The sequence below is a fragment of the Typopeltis vanoorti genome, chromosome 18 (genome assembly GCF_054136105.1).
Source record: "Typopeltis vanoorti isolate ZY-2024b chromosome 18, IOZ_Tvanoo_1.0, whole genome shotgun sequence".
Taxonomy (NCBI): Eukaryota; Metazoa; Arthropoda; class Arachnida; order Uropygi; family Thelyphonidae; genus Typopeltis; species Typopeltis vanoorti.
The window spans coordinates 66,883,509-66,909,947 of NC_143566.1; the positions used below are offsets into that span (position 1 = coordinate 66,883,509).

The 26,439-nt window shown below is 34.3% G+C and overlaps 1 protein-coding gene across 1 annotated transcript in view; it reads right to left on the reverse strand.

Moving 5' to 3' along the window:
- Positions 1-1,705: 1,705 nt before the first annotated feature.
- LOC150096732 (transcription initiation factor TFIID subunit 12-like) overlaps positions 1,706-26,439 on the reverse strand; it is a 77,496-nt gene continuing 52,762 nt past the window's right edge. Inside the window, exons 5-7 of the mRNA XM_090408579.1 lie at positions 24,388-24,502; positions 9,615-9,703; positions 1,706-1,956 (exon numbers count right to left, since the gene is read on the reverse strand). Coding sequence (XP_090264705.1) covers positions 1,915-1,956; positions 9,615-9,703; positions 24,388-24,502 — 246 coding nt within the window. The 3' untranslated portion in view covers positions 1,706-1,914. The remainder of the gene's footprint in view (positions 1,957-9,614; positions 9,704-24,387; positions 24,503-26,439) is intronic.

Consider the following 26,439-nt stretch of genomic DNA (forward strand, 5'->3'; position numbering starts at 1 on the left):
CATTTTCAATGATTCTGCCTATATTCATTGTCTTTGTCTTTTTATTGCTGACCTTCATACCATATCTATTACAAGAGCTATTCAATTTAGTCAGAGAATCTTGCAGACTTGTAGCAGATTTATTTAGAAGTATAACATCATCCACATAAAGCAAAGAGCTGACATTAACATCTCCAATTTCAATATCATGTTTAATATACCACTTTCCTTCATAATGTGATCCATATAGATAATGAATAACAGAGGGATAATATACATCCTTGTCTCACACCAGATTTAACATTAAACCATCTTCCTGTACTTCCTTCAATTCTAACTGCTGACTTACAACTCAAATAAAGACTAAGTATTGCTTGATATAATGTCCCATTGACACCATATAACTGCAGCGTATTGAATAGCTTCTCTCTTGGCACCTTGTCATATGCCTTTTCCAGATCGACAAAACTTAAATACAGATCTTTGTTATATTCCCATGCTTTCTCGACTATTTGTCGTAAACTGAAGATCTGATCCTGACAGCCTCTATTTGGCCTGAATCCAGCTTGTTCTTCACCAAGCTTTTCTTCCACAATTCTTCTCAACCGTTTCTCAAGTATACTTGCATAGATCTTGCCAGGAACACTCAGTAGGGAAATACCTCTGTAATTCTCACATGCAGTTTTATTTCCCTTTTTATATATGGGTACTATGAGAGCTCTACTCCAATCATCGGGAATTCGTCCATCTGTCCAGGCTTTCTGAACTATGCAGTGCAGCCACTGTAAGACTCTTATACCACCATACTTCAGCATTTCTGGTCGAATATCATCTACTCCTGCTGCCTTTCCACATTTCAAGCCTTTGATGGCTTTTTCTACTTCAAGTATGGATATGTATTCCTGACTGCATGCCTGGTCAGTGTTTTTTATCACTGTGCTGTCATCACTGCTTGTTTCATTTAGCAGTTTTTCAAAGTAATTACTCCATACTTCAAGGATATCTTTTTCTCCCGTTTTCATGTCACCTTTATCATCTCTAATTCCTTTTACAGCACTCTTTCCTCCATTCTTAAGCTTCTTCAACAACCTCCAGAATATTTTGCCACCTTCTTGATATTTATTTTGTATATTCTTGCCAAAGTCCTCCCATGACTTTTGTTTAGCTAGTTCTACACAGTGCTTAGCATTCTTGCATTTGTCTCTATATTCTCTAAGAGCCCAAGCTGACTTATTTGACAGGAACTTTTGGTATACTTTCTTCTTTTCCTTCACTGCCTCTTTAACCTCCTGTGTCCACCAGGGAGTTCTGATTTTTTTATCCTTACAAACAACCTCACCACATGCCTCTCTGGCAGAATCAATGTTTTCTTCAGAGTTTGCCAATGAATCTCCAAGGTTTGATTCCTGTTCTCAAACTCTTTCATTTTTCTTTCAATAATCTGTGTATTTTAGTCTACAGCTCGCATCTGAGAGCTGCTCAACTTTTATTTGCTTATGCAAAAACATACAAATCAAAAATAATGAAATTTAGTAATATCATATGAGGTAGTCTGGCATTCAGAATTGCTGGATCAGCCATGTTTTCTTATCCACTTCACTAGATTTTTATAAACAGTCATATTTTTGACTATGAAAAAAATTAGTTAATATTTGTTTTCAAGGAAAAAAAAGTCGGTTGTGACTTTTGTATGGTGAAGAAGCTGAACAAAATATTAAGAAAAATCTTAAAAATATCAAATTTAATAAGATGTCAAAAGTGATTATCACACTATTTCAACCTGAGAAAACTTATAGGAATATATACTGTGAAACATCACAAAAATATCACAGATCTGAATTATCTGAATGAGCAATTACAAGGTTCTAATTCTTTTATGAAAACAGTGAAATATCACAGAATAATGACATTGAAATAATGTAGGATCTTGAGTGACTAGTCAGATCTTCTGAGGAATTTACGGATTAGGGCCATCCTCTGTAACAAAAATAAATCAAAATTAGTTTTTAATTTCATCAATACATACTGCAACGAATTTACATCTATATGAATTTCAATGTATTAAATATAAGTCAATCACTGAATATCATGTTAGAGTTATAAAACCTTCAAAATCTCAATATCAAAACCTGAACCAAACTACTTTACTCAAAATAATGAAGGACAAGTTTAGAAATGCTTTACTCCACTCTGTTCTACAAAATTTGCATTTTAATAAATTAAAACAGACTGTTCAAGCCTATTTTATACAATATGAATGAACAGTGAGTAAATGAAATGAAATTAAGATATAGCAGTTTGTGTTGTAAATGTAAAGGAATCAATTTCATAGGGAACTTTTTACACATGAGTATTCATCTGTACCATCCCTACAAATCTCAATGATTATGTCAAATTAAGCATCATGAATGCCCCCCTGAACACAGGCTAACTCCAAGTAGTTTTGCATGATTTCTGCTGTTCTTGATTTACTCACAGGAAGAAACATAATACAAATCACTGAAGAATTATTTATTTATTTATTTCAGATAATGGTAAGCTTACAAATGAAAGCTTGTTCAAACTATAGTCATTAGTACTGGATGGAGAGGAAAGCTGGGAAATGACTTGATGTTGGATGTGATTGTTCCCTTCAATAGCACCAAAAACAGAGGAATGAAGAGAAATTTGTTCTGTGGGTTTGAAAGTTGAACCAAGAAGGGATAAATTGGTTTTGATGTCTTGCAGATTTAGCAAGTGAAGAATTACTAATGATAATTTTGATGATCGGTGATTATGGAACTATTTGTAGGTACATATAGTAGAAACTAGATGTCTGCATGAAAGAGTGGAGCATAGTGGTGAGAGACAAGTACATAGCATCAGCCTTTTCTTCTGTACAGGAGAGAAGAACATTTAGGAAGTTCTTAGGGCCTGAAATCATGTAGCATTCAATTGCTATATGGGAGAAAGAACAGGGAGGGGGGCATCAATGGAAGTTAAGGTTGTTCACAGTCAAGAAAGGGGTAAGAGCTAGGTTTTTTTCTCACAGAGAGCAGTGAGTGAGTGGAATAATTTGCCCTTAGGGGTAGTAGTGCATCTAGTGTGAATACATTTAAGGGAAGGTATGATAACAAGTTTGGGTGATTTTTAGCCTCCCTCAATGAGTCTGACTCCCTGGAGGTCTCAATAATAATAATCATTTTGTTTGTAAATGAGACAATATATGAAATACTATCACTAAGGTTCAGCAGTAATAAAGAGGCTCCAGTCACATCCTCTGTGGCAGAGCCATGTTCACTGGTTTTCAAGCCATCTGAATCCACTAAATCATTTTCAAGAATGATTTAGTGCATTCAGAATTTTATTGGTATTACCATTAACGCTTAGCATTTTTCTGGGATACACATTAAAGAGTGTGTTGTGATATGCATTATATATTTTTTGCAATTCTGTTTTTTTTTCTGTTTTTCTCTTTCTCTATAGTCATTTTTTTCTACTGCTAGCACTACAATTTTTCTTAGTACAATCATCAACCATTTCATCATCATCAAATTCTTGACATGTACCATCAAGGTGTGTGCACAGGAATATCATTTCAAATATGTCTACCCCCCCCCCCAAATCAGATTTTGTTAAGTTCCACGTGTTTCACATATATTTACAACTCTTGGTTGTATTATTATTGTTCTACATATTTTTTTATTTAACTAGTCTGTAATGGATAATAAAACAAAACAGCAAGCAATACAAAACAACACTGCCTCAGGCTACTTATCGTTCAGTTTATACTCCATCTCTTACTGCAACTATTGCAGAAGTATATGGATTGCACAGGTGATACACTGAGAAATTATGTAAAATTGTCTAACAAAACTCAAGGAATGTATTCTTGTTGTAATGAAATAGCTAATCATTACAAAAACACAGTTGTAGTATGTTTTTATGCCACAATAGAGGAAAAAAAAACATTTCATATAATGAAGCCTAATGGATTTTCATGATTATTATCTAGGATTTTGTCCAACATTCATGAATTCGATTCATAATTTTGGTTTAAAATAAGAAAACTAAGTAAATAAATAAATTGTTAACAGTAATAGGATTTTGTATGCTACAACTATAGGCATGCAAATGAATCAGAGATATGGTCCTTATACTCAACTTCTGCAGTTATACCAGGTTCAGTGTTTTGCATGGATCAGCTTATGTTTTGTTAAGATATTTGATACGTTACTTCTAATAATGACTACTAATAAGGTAAAAACAAACAAAAAGTGCATGATGCAGATGTTTTAGTAGTCAGAGAATGGTTCAGTATTTGCATAATTTATCAAACCTTTTGATAATAGCAAAACAGCTAAATAAGTTTCATTGGTGAAGAATGAACACTGCAGCCAACCAAAACTAATAAGAATAATCGCAAAATTCATCTAATATTGACACACACAGTGATGATTGATAATGCTAGTTTATGGGGACCATATCTTCATAGATATTTCAGTTTTAAGTTTTACAAAGTCTGTGTAAGATGAGTTTACAAACAATCAGAGTAGATGATAACTGTCTTTCAAACTGATACCTGTGAGGAAAGAATCACCAACTACATATTATAAGTATATTTGTAGTGGATCTGTCACTATAAATATAAGAGGAATAACAGTTTCAATGTCAACATTATATCTCCATTTGGGAATGTTCATTCAAATTACAACTTTCAGAATGAAAAAATTGATGCTGTCACTCTTCTAGAATTCATGAGGATCAATCATTAAATATTATGAAGAAAGACATACAAAAAGTAAAGTGAATATTACAATGAGATGCTGCATTTGAAATAAATGCACATCCCTGTGCTGCAGAATAAAATATAGAAAGATTCTAGACTTTGCAAGTAAGCAAGAAATAAAGAATATGCATCCCCCCACTACATCAATTTATTAAACTGACTTCCCACCATACCAACTTTGCTTATTCCGTTGTCCATTTCCATATTTAATTTTCTATATTTGCAAAAAAAATTTTCCTAAATAGCAGAACTATTTCACTTTTTTCTAGGAGGGGAGGGGAGGGGGTTCTCTATTCTGCAGTAATTTTCCATGTTCCTATTTTCGTAAGATCTCCTTTTACTACTCATTTCATTCAGACTTATACAGATTTATTTGAGAGTATAACAGCTGCATGTAAAACATATGACTAATATTTGCAATTTGAATATCACGTTAATGTCACTTTACTTCATGATGTAATCCAACACAGATGATGACAAGATGCACACTATCACAGAGGTGGTTTGACATAAAATCAAGTGTAATAAAATCATCTCCTGCATTTTTTTCAAACCTAACTGTTGACTTACAACTTGAATACAGACTTTACTGTCCCATTTACATTTGTCTAAACAAATAGGAGACAAACATTTAGCATAAATACAGGTTATTTTTATCCAAGTTTTTCTTCCACAATTTCTCTTAACCATTTGCTCAAATATGCATGCATACATATTACATGAAACACTCAGAAGAGAAATTCCTCTAATTCTTATGTTCATTTTTATTTCCCATTTTATAGTTAGATACTAAGAGTTCTACCACCAATCATTTAGAATTTAACCTTGCCAGAACTTCCAAATTATGCAGAAGCAAATATAAAGCTTTAATATCTCAATATTTGATCAAAAAAGGTTAAATTTAATCTATTCCAGCTGCCATTTCAACATTTCAGGTTTTTGCTATCACTTTTTTCTGACCTCAAGTATTGACGTACTCTTCATTGAATTCCTGTTGTATATTTTGTAACTATTCTCTCCCTTCTTGTTTTCTTTAACCATCTTTCAAAGTAATATCTCCAGACAACTAGAATATCTATCTTTGGTTTCCTGTCATCTTTATCATCTGATTTGTTTTACAGTATTCGTTCCTCCATTTCTAAGTTTTTTTAAATAGGCTCTAAAATATTTTGCCAGCTTCTTGATATTTACCTTCTTTATTCTTACCAAAGTCTACTCATAACTAATTTAGGTAATTAAGAAACAATTTGCTTATATCTTATAAAAAAGAGAAAGCAATAATATCCTGTTCTTAATGCTTTCTAAGTAACTTATCAATTGTATCAAATTGCTTCTTTTTTTTTAATGATGCACCCATGCGCGAAAGGTTATTTGCTAATCTATATTAAATTTTGTATTGTGCACTTCATAGTTGAGAAGGCCTGGACAGAGGAATGAATTCCTGATGATTGGAGTAGAGCTGTCATAGTATCCATATAAAAAAAGGGAAATAAAACTGAATATGAGAATTACAGAGGTATTTCCCTACTGAGTGTTCCTGGCAAGATCTATGCAAGTATACTTGAGAAACGGCTGAGAATTGTGGAAGAAAAGCTTGGTGAAGAACAAGCTGGATTCAAGCCAAATAGGGGCTGTCAGGATCAGATCTTCACTTTACGACAAATAGTTGAGAAAGCATGGGAATATAACAAAGATCTGTATTTAAGTTTTGTCGATCTGGAAAAGGCATATGACAAGGTACCAAGAGAGAAGCTATTCAATACGCTACACTTATATGGTGTCAATGGGGCATTATATCAAGCAATACTTAGTCTGTATTTGAGTTGTAAGTCAGCAGTTAGAATTGAAGGATGTGCAGGAAGATGGTTTAATGTTAAATCTGGTGTGAGACAAGAATGTACGTTATCCCCTCTGTTATTCATTATCTATATGGATCGCATTATGAAGGAAAGTGGTATTAAACATGATATCAGAATTGCAGATGTTAATATGTCAGCTCTTTGCTCTATGCGGAAGATGTTATACTTCTAAATAAATCTGCTACAAGTTGGCAAGATTCCCTGACTAAATTGAATAACTGCTGTAATAGATATGGTATGAAGGTCGGCATTAAAAAGACAAAGAAAATGAAAATAGGTAGAATTGTTGAAAATGTCAACACATTTGTGAACGGGGAACCTGTAAAACAAGTAAAACATTTCAGCTACTTAAGAACGATTTTAACTGAAGATGGTAAATTAAATTAAATATGGAATAAGAGAGAAATTAGTCTGAATACTAAATTAGCTGTATACAAGACAGTGTTCAAACCAGTTTTAACTTATGGATCTGAGAGCTGGATCAGAAGTAAAACACTTGACTAAAGACTAGAGACCGCAGATATGAGAAAGATTAGAGCGTGAACAGATGGCATCAATGACAATATCATATTAAAAATGAGGATATTAGGAAAGAACTTGACATTGTCAGCATCCAGGAATGCGTTAGCAGAGCTAATCTCAGGTGGTATGGTCACTTAAACAGAATGGGTGAGGAAAGATTAGTAAAACAAGTGTTCTCTGCCAGGTTGGCAGTAAAACGACCCAGAGGAAGACCAAGATATAGGTGGATTGATACAGTGCAAAGTGCCTTAGACGATAGAAATAAGATCTGATAATGTTGGAATCGTGTCAAGTAACAGACTGATTTGGAGGAAAATTGTAGATAGGAAGTTAGTCATCATCAAATTCCTGCCATGTACCCTCAAGGGGGGTGTACAGGATATAATAGTACTACATGAAAAAAATTACGTCATTATTAATTTCCTATCTACAATTTTCCTCCAAATCAGTCTGTTACTTGTCAAGACTCCAACATTATCAGATCTTATATTTCTATCGTCTAAAGCATTTTGTACCGTATAAATCCACCTATATCTTGGTCTTCCTCTGGGTCGTTTTGCTGCCAACCCGGCAAAGAATACTTGTTTTGATAATCTTTCCTCGCCCATTCTGTTTAAGTGACCATACCACCTGAGATTAGCTCTGCTAATGCATTCCTGGATGCTGACAATGTCAAGTTCTTTCCTAATATCCTCATTTTTAATATGATATTGCCATTGATGCCATCTGTTCAAGTCTATAATCTTTCTCAGGACTCTCATATCTGTGGTCTCTAGTCTTTGGTCAAGTGTTTTACTTCTGACCCAGCTCTCAGATCCATAGGTTAAAAATGGTTTGAACACTGTCTTGTATACAGCTAATTTCTCTCTTATTCCATATGAATTTATTCAATTGACTTCCCACCATACCAGCTTTGCTGATTCTGTTGTCCATTTCTATATTTAATTTACCATCTTCAGTAAAAATCATGCCTGAATAGCTGAAATGTTTTACTTGTTCCACAGGTTCTCCATTCACAACACAGTTGACATTTTCAATGATTCTGACTATTTTCATTGTCTTTGTCTTTTTATTGCTGACCTTCATACCATATCTATTACAACAGCTATTCAATTTAGTCAGAGAATCTTGCAGACTTGTAGCAGATTTATTTAGAAGTATAACATCATCTGCATAAAGCAAAGAGCTGACATTAACATCTCCAATTTTGATATCATGTTTAATACCACTTTCCTTCATAATGTGATCCATATAGATAATGAATAACAGAGGGGATAATGTACATCCTTGTCTCACACCAGATTTAACATTAAACCATCTTCCTGTACTTCCTTCAATTCTAACTGCTGACTTACAACAACTCAAAGACTAAGTATTGCTTGATATAATGCCCCATTCACACCATATAACTGCAGCGTATTGAATAGCTTCTCTCTTGGCACCTTGTCATATGCCTTTTCCAGATCAACAAAACTTAAATACAGATCTTTGTTATATTCCCATGCTTTCTCAACTATTTGTCGTAAAGTGAAGATCTGATCCTGACAGCCTCTATTTGGCCTGAATCCAGCTTGTTCTTTCACAATTCTTCTCAACCGTTTCTCAAGTATACTTGCATAGATCTTGCCAGGAACACTCAGTAGGGAAATACCTCTGTAATTCTCACATGCAGTTTTATTTAGGAAGTTAGTAATGATAATGATAGGAAGTTAGTAATGATGTAAATTTTTCATGTAGTACTATCATATCCTGTACAGCCCTTGAGGGTACATGTCAGGAATTTGATGATGAAATGTGAACTTAATGATATAGTCCAAATATATTCTTTAATTTTGTCGCTAATAGTCCATTCCTTGGATTATAAATCAGAACTCACTTCATATACAGTAATCCATCTTTATTTATAAAAGGTAGTCCAAATGTCATTATATCATTCAAAAGCTATTAACATAAGAAATGGTCTCTTTACACAAATAAAACTCTACATGAGTCAGTCTGTTATGGCAAACTATGTTAGTCTGAATAAAACTAATTTTACTGAAACACAATATTTAAGCTTTTACCCATAATATGTCTGATGAATGTGTAGGTTCAGTGTGGTTTATGTTATAGTAGGAAAACCCAAACTGAGTTGATGAAGCAATGCACAAAATTGAGGTTGTTTTCACAAAGGAGATGTGGCGAAACCAATCACCCATCCACACACACACACACACACACACACACACACAGAGACAAGTTATTTGATATCATTAATTTATTTTATCCCTCCTTTGTTATCCTTACCAGGCAGTGTGCGCATGTAGTAATCTATTAAGTGAAAATGGAAAAATAAAGTGACTGTTCTTTCAGTAAACTTACCTTATGATGAAGCTATTTGCACAAAAATCAGTTAATACCTGGAAGAGTTGTTCTTTCACTATTACATATTATTATACAAACAGGCACAACATATGTTAAACTAGACAAAAAAAACATATGATTACCTTTCTGTGCTCCTCCGTGCGTTCTGCTTTTTTATATACTTTAATTTCGTCCTCTGAATAGCCAGGTATCCACATATTCCAGTATTTTTCTTCAAGAAAAAAGAAAAATATGAAAGATTAGGTTTAAAAAATACTGCATGATGTCCAGTATTCAATTGTGTTTTTTTAAGATGAGCCTTAAATTTAAAAAATATATAAAAGTAAAAATATAAAGAATCAGGTTACACTTAACTATTGTATCCAGTGGTAAGCTATAGGGGGCTTGTGCGAGCCCTTTGTTAAATTTTTCTCAAATTTGTGAGCCCCTTATTTTTCTTGTTTAATAATCTTGTAGAACTAAAAAATACCACCACGGAATGTATACATGCTACTATAATTGCTACTTTAAATTCATATGGATTTTATGATAACTATTTAAAAAATCATCCCATTGCATTTTGTTCTGATGGAGCTTGTGTAATGTTAGGAAACAAATCAGGTGTTGCAATCAAACTTCTACAAAAATTTCCCAACATTGTGATTTGGCATTGCATAGCTCATTGTTTACACATCGTTTACATAGACGAATCGATAAAAAACATTAAAGAAATAAATCATTTTGAAATATTTATGTATAAATTATATGCTTTTTATCATCAATCACCAAAAAATCAACGAGAATTAAATACAATGCAAAAGACCTTGGTATTGAAATTTTAAAGATCTATGTGTTTGGACCACGAGAGGCTGCTTGCAGTTTACGACTGGCTCTTGCTGTGGGGAGAAATTACCCAGCTTTATGCAAGCATTTTGCATCAAATGATAAATATAAGGGCTTTTTAAACCGACTACTCAATTTGGATTTTTTAAAAGATCTAGCATTAATGATTGATATCCTACAGGAATTATATCTCTCAGAAGTTCTACAAAGTCGCAATATAATATTATAGGGGCTAAGTTAGCCTTTTTTTTTTTTTTGCTCGACGATGTGAGCCCTTTGTTAAAATTTCCATAGCTCACCACTGATTGTATCCATTCAATTGATTTTTTTAAGATGAGCTTTATAAATTCAAGAAGCTAAACAAAGTTGTTCTAAGTAAGTGTTTACAAACATCCATGCTTTACACATTATTTGAACCCACAGCTTTTGCAGTAAACAATGGCATTTACCATCTGTGGTACCAAGGCAGACATGTTTTACTGAAAGAAAACATTTAACACTTTTAAATACAGTTTGCTATGAAATATCTGGCAATCACTGTACTGGGTAACTTAATTTCTGTGCCATTCCAACTATCATCATCATCAAATTCCTGCCATGTACCCACAAGGGGTGTACAGGATATGATAGTACTACATGAAAAAACTATATCATTACTAACTTCCTATCTACAATTTTCCTCCAAATCAGTCTGTTACTTGTCAAGACTTCAACATTATCAGATCTTATATTTCTATCGTCTAAGGCACTTTGTACCGTATCAATCCACCTATATCTTGGTCTTCCTCTGGGTCGTTTTGCTGCCAACCTGGCAGAGAACACTTGTTTTGCTAATCTTTCCTAGCCCATTCTGTTTAGGTGACCATACCACCTCAGATTAGCTCTGCTAACACATTCCTGGATGCTGACAATGTCAAATTCTTTCCTAATATCCTCGTTTTTAATATGATATTGCCATTGATGCATCAGTTCACGCCTATAATCTTTCTCAGGACTCTCATATCTGCGGCCTCTAGTCTTTGGTCAAGTGTTTTACTTCTGACCCAGCTCTCAGATCCATAAGTTAAAACTGGTTTGAACACTGTCTTGTATACAGCCAATTCAGTGTTCTGACTAATTTCTCTCTTATTCCATATGAATTTATTCAGTTGACTTTCCACCATACCAGCTTTGCTGATTCTGTTGTCTATTTCTATATTTAATTTACCATCTTCACTAAAAATCGTGCCTAAGTAGCTGAAATGTTTTACTTGTTCCACAGGTTCTCCATTCACAGTTGACATTTTCAATGATACTGCCTATATTCATTGTCTGTCTTTTTATTGCTGACCTTCATACCATATCTATTACAACAGCTATTCAATTTAGTCAGAAAATATTGCAGACTTGTAGCAGATTTATTTAGAAGTATAACATCATCCGCATAAAGCAAAGAGCTGACATTAACATCTCCAATTTTGATATGTTTAATACCACTTTCTTTCATAATGTAATCCATATAGATAATGAATAACAGAGGGGATAATGTACATCCTTGTCTCACACCAGATTTAACATTAAACCATCTTCCTCTACTTCCTTCAATTCTAACTGCTGACTTACAACTCAAATAAGTATTGCTTGATATAATGCCCCAATTGACACCATACAACTGTAGCGTATTGAATAGCTTCTCTCTTGGCACCTTGTCATATGCTTTTTCCAAATCGACAAAACTTAAATACAGATCTTTGTTATATTCCCATGCTTTCTCGACTATTTGTCATAAAGTGAAGATCTGATCCTGACATCCTCTGTTTGGCCTGAATCTAGCTTGTTCTTCACCTAGCTTTTCTTCCACAATTCCTCTCAACCGTTTCTCAAGTATACTTGCATAAATCTTGCCAGGAACACTCAGTAGGGAAATACCTCTGTAATTCTCACATTGTTTTATTTCCCTTTTTATATATGGGTACTATGAGAGCTCTACTCCAATCATCAGGAATTTGTCCCTCTGTCCAGGCTTTCTGAACTATGCACTGCAGCCACTGTAAGACTCTTATACCACCATACTTCAGCATTTCTGTTTGAATATCATCTACTCCAGCTGCCTTTCCACATTTCAAGCCTTTGATGGCTTTTTCTACTTCAAGTATGGATATGTAAACACTGACTGCATGCCTGGTCAGTGTTTTTTACCACTGTGCTGTCATCACTGCTTGTTTCATTTAGCAGTTTTTCAAAATAATTACTCCATACTTCAAGGATATCTTTTTCTCCCATTTTCATGTCACCTTTATCATCTCTAACTCCTTTTACAGCACTCTTTCCTCCATTCCTAAGCTTCTTCAACAACCTCCAGAATATTTTGCCACCTTCTTGATATTTATTTTCTATATTCTTGCCAAAGTCCTCCCATGACTTTTGTTTAGCTAGTTTTACACAGTGTTTAGCATTCTTGAATTTGTCTCTATATTCTCTAAGAGCACAAGCTGACTTATTTGACAGGAACGTTTGGTATGCTTTCTTATTTTCCTTCACTGCCTCTTTAACTTCCTGTGTCCACCAGGGAGTTCTGATTTTTTTATCCTTACAGATAACCTCACCACATGCCTCTCTGGCAGAATCAATCAATGTTTTCTTCAGAGTTTGCCACTGAATCTCCAAGGTTTGATTCCTGTTCTCAAACTCTTTCATTTTTTCTTCAATAATCTTTGTGTATTTTAGTCTACAGTTCACATGTGAGAGCTGCTCAACTTTTATTCGCTTTAAAACTTTCTTACATGTTATTCTTTTCAATATGAAATTCAATTTTATCCTGCTCAAGACTAAATAGTGATCACTTCCAATTTCAAATCCTCTGTACACTCTAGTGTCCTGCACCAGGGAGAAAACATCACTATCAACAATAACATAGTCAATGAGACTTTTCTTATTCCTAGCCTCTTCTCTCCATGTGAATTTGTGTACATTTTTATGTTGGAACATGGTGTTAGTAATAACCAATCCATGTCCTGAGCAGAAATCCAACAGATATTTGCCATTATTATTAGCTTTGCTCTTTTCTCCAAATTTTCCCCAAATATTTTTGTATGTCTGACAATCATTTCCTACTCTGCTATTTAGATCCCCAAAAAGGACCAACTTTTCCTTTTTCATTGTGTCAGTTGCTTTTTCTAAAGCATCAAAAAATTCCTCCACGTCTACCTTAGTAGAACCTTCTCTGAGACCATAGGCACAAATAAGTCTTACTGTCCAGTTCCCCATTCTGATATTTGCCCACATTACTCTATTTGAGATTGCCTGCCATTCAAGAAGCTTAGCCTCGTATTTTGTGTTGAATACTATGGCTACTCCTTTTCCTTGATTGTCATTGCCTGAATATAACATTTTGTATTTATTGCTCAGAAAGATCTCACCAGTTTTGGTCTTTTTTGTTTCAGTCACCCCTATTATGTCGATCTGGTACTTATCTAATTCCTCAGCTAGCTCCATTTCTTTGCCATTCAGGCTTCTTACGTTGATAGTAGCAATCTTTAACTTTGGTGATGTTGAGTTGGGGTTTGTTTTCATATTTGTTCTATTAGCCATTCCAACTATACATTCTTAATTTCTCGCAACCTACAGTTCCTTGTGATTTTTGTTACTAAAGTACTATTTATATATTTGTATACTTCAATGATATTTCTTTTTTTCGTAATCCTCCTCTTCTCCCTTTTTTTTTTTGCAGTGTCCAAGTTTCTTATTCTTACAACCGTAACCACGTTGAGGATAAGGTGGTTGGCCCTATGTCTCCTGGTGCGTGTGTTCACAGGGCCAGTTTGCCTATTCTGGGGGAGAAAAAAAACCAAAGTTTCTGGGGGGTTTTTTTGCCCCCCCCCATATGAGACAGGCTAACTCACCTTTCATTGAAAGAGACCAGATAAAGGTTTCACACATCACTGATGGGAATCAACCCCATATCTTTCTGACAAAAGGGCTTCGTCTATAATGCTGAGCTATGGAGGGTCATACTTTAATGATATAAAAATAAATTTAAAATATTAAAAAAAATAAAGTAAAGTGAAATAAAGAGGAAATGGGTGTGCTTTTTTTTAAATTTATTTTTTTTAACAGGGGAGGGGTCAATACTTTAATTTCCATAGTAGATTTCTTACTTCTCTTCCTTACCCTTACCAGGCAGTGTGCGCATGTTGTAACCTATTAAGTGAAAATGGAAAAATAAAGTGACCATTCTTTCAGTAAACTTACCTTATGATCAAGCTGCACAAAAATTAGTTAATACCTGGAAGAGTTGTTCTTTCACCATTACACATTCTCATGTTATTATATAAACAGGCACAACATATATGAAACTAGACGAAAATTTGTTTTAATCATTTATCCAAGCATAAGCAAACAAAGTTAGCATGAGATATCTGAACAACTTGGCTTTTTGTATATGGGAGGGGGAGGGGGGGCTAGAAAGTTCTGATGAACACCTAGAACAAAAATGATATTAAAGCAACCGATATAATCCCAAGAAAGAACATACTAGTAGCAGCGTTATGAAGGTAACTTATGTTCTTTCTTGTGGTTATATCAGTTGCTTTAATATCATTTTTGTTCTAGGTATTTATCAGAACTTTCCAACCTCTGCCTTCTATAAAGGCTGTCAACCTCACATCAATTGCTTCAGTATCCAATAATGCACAGCACATTTATTTTTGGACGTGTGTGTGTGTTGCTATACATTATGGGAAAGGTACACCACTTTCAACATTTATTGAGGTCTTATCAGTGTGAACTACACTCAGAAGTACTGAGGTTAAATGAATGCAGAAGTAATTTTCCATATATAAGTAATAAAATGGTGTATAACGATATTGTTAATTATTCTTGATCAGAGAAAGGTAGAAAGATTTCTTACTTAATAACAAGAAACTGTGTTTTTGCTTTCATTCTTTACCCATGCATATGCAACCAAAACTTGCATATGCATGGGTAAAGGCACAAGATGGCACATGGCTTGCTAACACTGCCAGTAGAAGAATGCAAGCAAAGGATCCAGTGACTTGTTTATGCCCTACATATAGCCACCCATTTGTGATGCAGGAACCATGACTTGTTCAACCAGCACAATTTTTACCACTTCTTTAGTGTCCAAATGGCATATTTTACTGACATCACAATAACTGCTTTCAATAATGACCTTTAGGGAGAGGGCTTTAAGCTCTGGAACCACATACTGTTCCCATGCTATATTATTATTATTATTACTATTACGTGACACCTCCAATGAGTCCAAAGACTCATCAATGGGAGAGTACCTACTCTACAACTCTCTGTCTCCACCACTCAATCCAACTACAGCTAATCACATCTACACCATCTACTACCCACTACCAGTATTTTCACAGACAATCACAAACATCCATGCCCACAGCAGGATTCGACCCCGCAGTCTTTTGGCTGGAGAGTGGATATGCTAACCACTCGGCCGGCAATGTATTGCAACGTCAAATGTAATAAGTATCTACTTTCTATGCTCCTTTCATTTTGTCAACAGGTGGCGATTTCATTTCATCTAGTAGACACCATTCTGTGTTTACTTTTAACTACCGTGGGTTATGAGCAATAATCAACAAGGAGTATCATATTTGATGCACCTGACACTCCAGCATTTATATTTAGGTCCTTTATTGAATTCCATAATACTGTTACCCAGTGACTGAACATTAACACACTGTTTTGTACAACCACATAGTAGATAAGTTTAGGTAAATATAAGATTAGATATACAGCTGTCTAGGAAGACAACTGCCGATGCCACTAGACCGATTTTAAACAGTCTGTGAAGACATGCATAAAATCATGGTATTGTTCTGTGAACTTGACCGAGCTGCTAGTAGACAGCTGGAGATGGAATCGTTAGCTAACCTGAACAAAGACAAACTGATAATAGTACATAGTCATGGCAATAAGTATATTTAGTGGCATCTGTTCAGTGTTGTCTACCATGATACCTACAGTAGATTCTAGTAACGCTTTTATTTGCAAATCAAAGAAACATGTTGACAAGTACTGTACAAATTCTCCCATCATGGACAAAAAAATTAGTGGCCATGTGTCTGGCAGGGATTTTATTTTAGTTGCACATAACAGAAACAGTGTTGTCATCAAAGTGACAAAGGTGACACATTTGCTTCAACAAACATTAGGAATTTGAAGTTCAAAATGTTTCTGCAATTCTGATTTCTTTATGCTGGACAGGATCCAACCATAACAGCATGTCCAGAGGCATATACTTGAACTTGGCTTCTGTTGAGAGTCGGATTAAAATTTATCCTGGTCTTAGTTCTGGGTCAGGGTAAAGATGTTAGCAAAAATTCCCATCAAGTGGTCTCCTCTGGTAAAAAAAACCTGAATCCATTTTCAAGCACCCATTTTTAAAGATGGTCAATGGCTTGTTGCAGCTGTCTTTTTATGATCCTCATACTGCACAAATGACAGACCATAGTCAAGTAATCCATGTGGAGTATTACAGTTGGAGGAAATTGTTCAGTTATGAAGTTAACCTTGACTTCAAAAAAGCATGACACACAAAACAGTCTTGTGGAAACTCTTCCTCTTGAGTGCAGGATCAGGAGAGAGTGGTTCCCACTCTAACTTGGAAGCGTTTGGTTGGTTAGAAAGAGGGAGGTACCCCTCTAGGACTAAAGCTGGGTAGTCCATTCAGTATTCCAAATCTTCAAGTTGTCGCATGCTTTTATCATGTTAAAGAAAATCAATACCAAGCGATCACATTTTTGGAAGACATCACTAATGGATTCTTCCCACTGGACTAGACGATCAGCAGCTGAATAATTGAACAAAGTTGAATGAATGTTTTCTGGGAAAAAAATGTTTCTCTCCAGAATCTATAAAAGAGTTAACTATTTTTTGCCAGGTTCTTGCAGAAGGTGGTCAGTACAATTGGACAATATTTTGTTAGAATTTCTGGATCCTTACTTGGTTTATGGAAAGGAAATAATTGCTATTTGTAGACTTCTGGAAATAGGTTCTCATGGAGGATGGTGAAAGATGTTTAACAATTTCATAATTGATCTAGTCCTACAGCAGTTAGGTGACATCTAAGCAAAGCAGCTTTAGTTTGTTTTATGAAAGACCTGTCATAATAATGTTCTGCACTGTTCAAGCAGAAAATAGAATTTTTCTGCCAAGAACTCGGGGTATTAAAAATATATTGATGTTTTGGCCAAAATTTCTCAGAGCAGTGGTAGCTACTTTTGGCTCAGCAACTGTCCATTGTATTCAAGGATCAAAAGTGGATGGATAGTATATTTTGCCCTTCATTTTCTGGATTTTAACATAGACCTAATCGATGTTCGTTGATCTGTATATAGAGTATGTGTATTGGATCCAGAAGTCCTTTTAGCTCTGACGACATGTCTTACTCACACATGAGCATGCTTGAAAGCAATCAGATGTCGTGAGGTATATCTGTAGAAGATACCTAAGCTTTGTTCTAAGCAGGAATGTCTCTGATGCAAGTTCAGCAGAGAATCATCCTAATGCTGATATTAATAACTTTTTTTTTTTTTTTATGTGATAGTATATTAAAAATTCAAGTAATAGCAATTCCTTCTGATGTTTTTTAATATTTAAAAACTATCAGCAATTTTGTGTAGGTTTGTTGATGTAGCTAGTGTTATTTTATTTTTTTCCTTTGTGGGAATAAAGTTCAATTAAGTCCAATTTTAAAGACAGGAAATAGTGGATCCAATGTGGCACCCAGAGTGACAGTAATATGTAAACCATATTATCATATAGTAATGTCCTTGGGTGAGGTAATTATGATTTTATGTTGTATTAAGTTTTGTGGTTTATTACTGGTCTTAATTTTTTCTTCAAGTATTCTAATTAGAATACTTGAAGATTCATCTGATAGCTTTGTGAATGTTTAAAGCATTTCCAATAGATATACAAACCTCGACTTACAAACCGCTCGACATACGAACTTTTTTTCATATCCCATTTTGACCTCTAGATATGAACCTAGACTCAAGATACGAACTGTGATGCTTTTCTTTTCAAATGAACTAAAGCCTGTTTTATATTATACTTTTTTTTTTTTTTTTTTAACTTTTTTATGCACATTTAGCTGAACCGTCTCTAGTGTAACGATTGTTGTTACTATCGTATTTATCTGAAATACGGCAAATGCTGCACGTATTTGCTTTTTTGTGTATCTATTTCGGTATTAGTGTAAACAAACAATACTCCGTGAAGATTTTTTTAGGTTTGTATTTATTATGTGTACTGTATGTATTTCTTTTTATAAGTGACGTGTTTTATTGTAGCTTCACGTTTATTTTCTGAAAAATCTACCAGATAAGCATCATTCACTGATCAGCGTATTATTTTCAACATGAGGCCAAAGAAAACTGAAAAAGAAGAAAATCACAATAGAAATTAAGAAAGAGATTGTGGAAAAATATGAGAAAGGAGTCAGGCAAAGTGATCTGTGAAAGCAGTATGACTTGTCCAAATCCACCATAGCTACAATTGTGAAGAAAGCAGATTTTTATAAGGAAATGGATGTGGCCAAAGGAGTATCTATCATGTCATCTCAAAGAAATAAAGTTATGGAAGAAATGGAAACTTTACTACCTGTCTGGATTAATGACATGCAACTGAAAGGAGATGGTGTATCTCAAAACATGATCTGTTTACAAGTTCAAACTATTTACAAAGATCTTTTGCAGAACTTGCCATCCACTAGCAGTAGCAAACACATTGGCAAAGAATTTGAAGCTAGCAAAAGAAGCCTAGAGTAGCTTAAAAAAGTTGTGTTTGGTCTCCAAAGCACGGATTCTGGAGTATGTAAAAAATCATCATCATGCATATCAAGGATTTAGGTGGCCTGTTCTGGCCTTAGAAGTCATAGTTGAATCTTTAAAGAGGACGTCCTGGTTTTCTTTTTCCTAATGGCTTGTACTTTAAGGCTTGTTTTGGTAATCTTTCTATTTTCATTCTTTGAACGTGTTCCATCCATTTATGTTTATATTTTTTAATTTTTTTCTCTTACTGATTCTTGGTTTAATTCTTTCATATCTTTTGTGATCAAATAGAGTATACCTTGCAGCTTTTCTCAAACTTCATTTCTGCCGTTATTAATCTTTGTCTTTTTGTTTTATTGTCCAGATTTCACTTCCATACAATGACTGGTAGGGCTAATGTATTATATACTTTTAGTCTGGTTTGTTTTTGAACTAGGTTTGGTTTAAATATAGAGTTAATTAATTACTATATATAATTTAACAGTGTAATTTGGGAACAATATCTGCTACATCAGATCCACCATTCTGATCGACCTAATTCTTTAAAATTATGTTTAATTGAACAGTACTGTGACAGCAGCATTCCCATACCAGACTTAACATCTAATCACAAAATCAGCAAACACTAGTACTCCACTGCCAAAATATTGTTGCATGTCATACAATTTAAATACCCTGAAATTGAGAAGGTCACTATTATTGATTTTCAAGCAAGACAAATCTGCTGCCCTGAATCATTAACCATGAGAACCACCCAATATGCAATAAACACACAAAGATACTACTAATCCTGCCCACATGGGATACTTTCAAACCAACCAAATTCCACTTAATATCTAATCTACTGAGCCATGCCAAAAGCTCTAAACTAGTCTTACTTTCTATAACCTGCCAAATTTATCAAAATGGTCAAGCACACTGTTGTTTCGGAAAAAGAGCTGACTCACTATTCATAAGCCATCTTGTTTCCGACCTAACAAACAGTGACGATCAGGCCTAAGGGTAAGGACATGCTTATGCCTCCAGAGAGAGGGCTAAGAGAGTGTTGTATATATGTTCACTCAAAAGTATATCAAACCGACTGAGATTGTTAATATTAAATAAACTTAGGAAATCTGTATTTAGAATTGATAATGTCTGTGTAAAATAAGCAAAGGGAAATTGTGTCTCAGGACCGAAATTGTTATTATTAAATGTGCATAAGAGATGTATGTATTAGAACCATGTCAAAACAGTTCGGAGTTGGGGTGACCAATCGGCCGTGGCTAAGAGTATGACATAGTCACCGAGAGAGGGCACTCGCATTTGTAATATAAGGTGCGGCGCGAGACTCAAACTCTCTCTCTCTCGTTTTCTGTTCCTGTGTTCCCGTCCAATCCTGGATAGCTACAGAAGCTTGTCGCCGGTGCCCAGCAACAATCTCCCGGTTGCTGTTGTACTGAGTCGAATAAAGTCACCAAAGGAATGAAGTCAGAATTCCAGTAAAGAGCCGTTGGTAAGCTATGCCAATGTGAAGTCAGCGAAGGGCAACCTTCGAAGATAGTGGAAGTAAGCCACTGATGCCACAGAAACACGTGGTGAGAAAATACGGAAGTCTTGCACATCGGAAGTGAAGGCATGGAGGGAAGTCACGGAAACCCCATGAAAAGAACAAGATGGTAACGTACAATTTTTCATACTCATTATGGAATTGTAATCGTAAAAGGAATAGCAGCCAAGGATTTAAGGAGCTCCACACATTAACTTACCCATAGTGCCTAAAAGACTGCTTGGACTGATCTGTTTGTGTCAAATAAGCTGGTGCCACTCTAAGCTTGTGCTGAGAAAGGAACCTAACCTTGAATTGTTTGTCAAGAAGAAGCTATATGATATAATGTTAGATATTAGCCTGAATTTTAATTAAGTTGTGGGGGGGATAGAGCTTGAGCACGAATTAGAATATTTTTCCATTTTAAAATACAAGATGGAATGCATCTGACATACCTTGTATAAAGTTTGTATATAACTGTGCTTAGAAAATGAGCACTGAGTAACCCTGTGGAATAATCGAGTCTGAACATAATAATATAACAGAGATATAGGATTGTTTCATTTAAACATAAGAATTGAAATTTTGGATATCTTAACCTAAAGAGAGGGGGGGGGGGATTCAGACTCTCTAGCATTGAAATTATTACTTAAAGTGTATCTATGCAAGTGTTTATAATAAATGTATTTCTTTATATCAAAGTTCATGAGTCTGTTGTCTCTGAGATTGAATTACCACTTATAAAACTTTCGGACCTGTATGAGTGAAGGGAGAAGCAATTTACGTAAGAAAGAAAAGGGGGGAGCCACGATTGCACATCACGTGATCCCTTTGTTGTTTAGCGTTGTTTATTTGAGTATCAGAATTTAGTTGCTGGCTGGCGCAGTCGTTCTAAACAAAAATATAAATTTGTCGGCAATGAAATAACTGATATGCATGAGAGATAAATAATACATATAGAATAATATAACATAAGAATAAAAGTAAAAGTGACGAGGCAGCGACATAACTTTCATTGATTCTGCTGGCCTGTCAATGTATATTATGGGTTTTTTTTTGTTTGTAAATTTTTATGTTTTAGTATTAACTTTTTCTATTAACTTTATTTATTTAAGCCTTTGTTGTGCTTATATTTTCTTACGTTATCATTCCTTTGACTACGCCAGTTTAAAGAGATTTTTTATTTACGATGTGATTAGTTCACAAAGCTTCTCTATCTTAATTTTGTTCTCCCCCCCCCCCCTTTCTTCCTGCTCTTGCCCTTTGTTCCTATCACATGTAAAGCAGATTAATTCGAGCTATTGCTGGCTATATGATTGCAGTATATTCAATTTCTCACACTCTTCGGTCTGAAAAATTTATTTGATTTAAGACTGTGCCAGTCAGGCAGAACAATAGAGAGTGAGAAATCAAAGAAATGGAAAAGGCAATGTCTAGTCAAATTTCTCTTAATTATACAGCAAGTCGTGGCAATATCTAATTAACACACAACACAGGTCCATAAGTTTTTTTTAAGATAGTGCATTGTCAATGATCAGATCAAATTGTTGTTTAAACAAATCATTTTATTCTAACTAGAAAATTGTGATTACAAACTAGACAAGTAATGGGCAATAACTGTTTCTCCTAACACAGCTACCTTCAGAAAATACTTTGCACAAAAATAACACACACATTTACGCCACTCTGACACACTATTCAGGATTTTACAAAATATAGCACAGACTCTTGCTTAACATATATATACAATTTTTCATATCTACAATCCAAGGAACACCAATATGGTGTGCTTACTCACAGTTTTTTCTTTATAAACATCCTTTACCACAAGCAAAGTTTCCATTAGGACATCTCATATCTTTGTCTTGATCTGGATACTTCTTTCTTATACTTGGACATTCTGTATTCTATATACCGTCATGGTTGTTCTGGACCTAGTAGCAAACGATATCCTTTCTTCCTCGGTTGGCAGCTGCCCGCTGATTACACTAATAGGTAACTGGAGAAACTGATTCTGCCTTCGATGTTTGTCCATCGGACCCCCAGTCGGTCATGCTTGAGATTGTGGTCTGCTATAAGGCAGAATACATCAGTGGACGTGCCTTGGAAACTACCCTGAGAACTTGAGAACTTCAAGGAGACTCCCCATTGACAAAACTCCAACGATAAAAAAATGAGTGTATTCTCAGGGATCACAAGGTACAAGCTACCAAACCTCCAAATCATCGCCTCTTTTCTTCCAGCACAGCTCCCAACCCCTTACTTTCAGCTCCCTTAAAAATCCTCCCCATTCTTTGTTTTGACTCCGAAGTGTTCACGATCACCCTCTGGTGCGATGACATTACTCAGGCTCTCTCTTGCCGAAAGTCTTTGTTTTAGGTGCCTAATTGTTCACAAGTTGTTGCAAACCTTTCCTTTCTGATGTGCTTATCTTATTTCTTCCTTAATCTGGCCAGCTTAATATCCTCTCTTTTATATATATATTTTTTGACTCACTATACTAATAATTCATAATTCTTTTCCTCAATTTTTTTTTTAAACACTATAGTTACACATGTAATATCAAATATATTACACAAAGTAGTTAATTTATATTCAAAGAAAAATAATACATTGTATTTTCTATAATATTTTGATTCAACACCCTTGTAAAACCAAGCTCAATAAGTTTAACTAAATTAACTTATCATGTGAGATTTTATAAGCTCTTAGTTTTTTTTCATTCATAGTCTCTTTTTAAATTCAGTGTGTTTTATTCCTATTTTATTTCCTACTATTTTATATTCACATGATGTATAATGGTTCTTCACCTTTTGCATTATTTCCATACCATTTTGTAATGGAAATAATTATCTTTATGAAAAATTAATTGTTTACGTCAAGAGTTTTCAGGTATACTTTATCATTAATATCCTTTTTAGCATAATTTTAATCAGTACAGAATTTCTGGCCCTAGGGGTTGGATTTCCATTCTACAGGAGCTGTTCCATTTTCACTAAGCTTTAGCTATGGTTAAGGAAAACAGTTCTATGTTCTATACAGTGTGGATATTAAGATTATGATCCGGTGCAAGTTTACCTCTATGCCAATCAAGTTTTTTTTAATACCCATACTAAGCAATTAAAGTTGTTTTGCAGTCTCATGAGGAAAGAAAAGGAAATGAATCTGATGCAAAGAATGATAATCAGGCATTATTTCTGAAGAACTAACATTCCAAAATGTTTATTTGTAATTTGAGAAACATGATTGATCACAGGTTAAATTAAGTGATTCCGAAGATTACAGTATGTTATTGTGTGTTAACTTTAACCATCACTCAAAGATCTCTTACAGTTCATGAAAAACTACTGAAGCACACTTTGGCAGATATATTTATTAAACTGAAAAATGACCAAAACTGTTCATGACAACAAAAATAGCTCTTGTTACAACTAAATGTTTCTCACATGTGTAACATTTTATTGAATATGCATAACACGTGCATGACTGCTGCAATATTTGTTAAATCAAACTTTTATTGTATACACAAATACTCAGAAAAACTAAATGCAAGCATATGGGTTATTTATATTTCACCTAACATTTCATTCTCTTGTTCCTCTGAGTAAACGAATCCCTTCTTTTACTTAATCCTATTGAGTATGGTAAGTACTTGATGTGTAGTGCAATTAGGAAGGTATGAAAGGGTTTGAAAGAAAGAAAAACATTGTTTAGAAAATCTGAATATATAGATATAAAACTTACGTAAGCAAAGAACAGCATCTTTCTTTTCTAAAACTTTAGATTGCCTGTGACGAGCTATTTTGCATGATAATGATACTACGTTCTCAATGAAGTCATCTAGAATTTCCATCATTAGCTGTAAAATAAAATATTGACCTGAAAACAATGAAGTGCTTGCTATTTGTTATTTTAAATAAGTCTTGAGATAAATAGACAAAATGAATCTATTATCCCATCGTTACATGGGACTATATCTTTTTAAAAATTATGAATGGCAGAAACTGTCATAAATGAATACTGGAATTATCACTTAAAATAAGTACCGTATATGTCGGCGTATAAGATGACTCAAATACTACAGAAAAACCCTTTGAAATCAGGGTCGTCTTATACAGCGAGTATAAAAAGGGAAGCTTAATTTCTTGGATGAACTAGATAGTTACAATACATCATTATATAAGAAAATAGGCAGTGTTTATAAACAAATCCGATTAATTTTTTGTTACAAATTTATTTAAAATATTACAATAGATGTAAGTCTTAAAAACAAATAATAATTATTAACCTCAATTTTCATGTTAATTTTCTTCATCATCTGTTGAAAATAGTTCTTCAGATTCATTGTTTAAACGATCGTCATATGGATCCCAGTTCGAATCTGGTGAATTGATTTCGTTTTTATCGTCAGTGTCCCACAACAGATCATCTTCTGTACCATCCATAAGATTACTGATACCACACCTTTTAAATGATTTTATTACAGTCTCTACTTTTACTTTATTCCATGCTCTGATCACAAAATTGCACAGCATACCAAGTGATGCAGCATGCATAGATCTACTGTTTGTAAATGATTTTTCACCAGTCAACATCATTATTTTACTCTTCTTGTATGTGATCTTTAAATGCTTTGTTCAAGCAGACGTCTAGTCTAGTGGTTGCAATATAGAAGTTAAACTACCTGATATAACAGCAATTTTTGTGTTATTTTTTTCTAGAAGACCCTTAGTATTCTCAGTTAAATGACTACCAAACATATCCCATACTAATAAACTGCATTTCTTCATTATACTGCCTGGTTGCATGTTCCACACATTTATCTATAATTTCACACCATTTTTGCCCATCCATCCTTTTTAGTGAAAATGTACAAAAACACCTGAAGGAAATTTTATCTTTGGTTTAGTTTTACGTTTGAAGATGATCATTGATTTTAACTTGGTTCCATCAGCCAAACATGACAACATAACCATAAACCTTATTTTTTCATGACCTGCACTTCGAACTAGCACACTCTTACTACCTTTAGACTCCACTGTTTTATTGCTTATCATATCAAAGCTCAAAGGGGTTTCATCCGTATTTCCAATATTTGACAATAGAAATTTATGTTCTTGTCTCAACTGAATAATAAATTTATGGAAACTGGTAAGTTTGTGGTCAAGATCTGCTGGTAGTTTTCGAGCAATTTCCTTTTTTTTTTGTCATATTACCAGATTTTGTCTGTTCACAAAACGATTACACCATCCTGAAGTAGCTCAAAATTCTATACTTTTATCCGGATTCAATCTTGACCATTTTAGTGCATATGCTCTAATCATATTTCTTGTAACAAGATAACCTTTCTGCCTTTGTTCGAATACCCATTCTGCAATGTGATTTTCCAGTTGTGGCAATCGGGTGATCCCGGTTCTCATTGCACATTTTTTCTTTGGAAGTTTTTTTAAAATATCTTCTTTCTTCCTCTATTCTCTTACCATTTCTCGGTTATGTCAAACTTTCTTGCAGCAGCACAGTTATTAGTTTGCTTTGCCATTTCAATTATCCTTATTTTAAATCAAGCTTCATACTTTCTTCGTTTTGTTGCTGGTTCCATGATTTTAAATGATAACAATTTCAATAATCCTAAAATTAAAAAAAAAATGCAAAATTAATAATTAATTAAAATTGGGGCTAATCACTTTTAATTAAGGTAATTCACATAAATACTAAATCTATACTATGCAAAAAAATAACGGATATAACAATACCTAACGTTGCATTAATACAAGAAAGAAGAAATTGGGGGGGGGG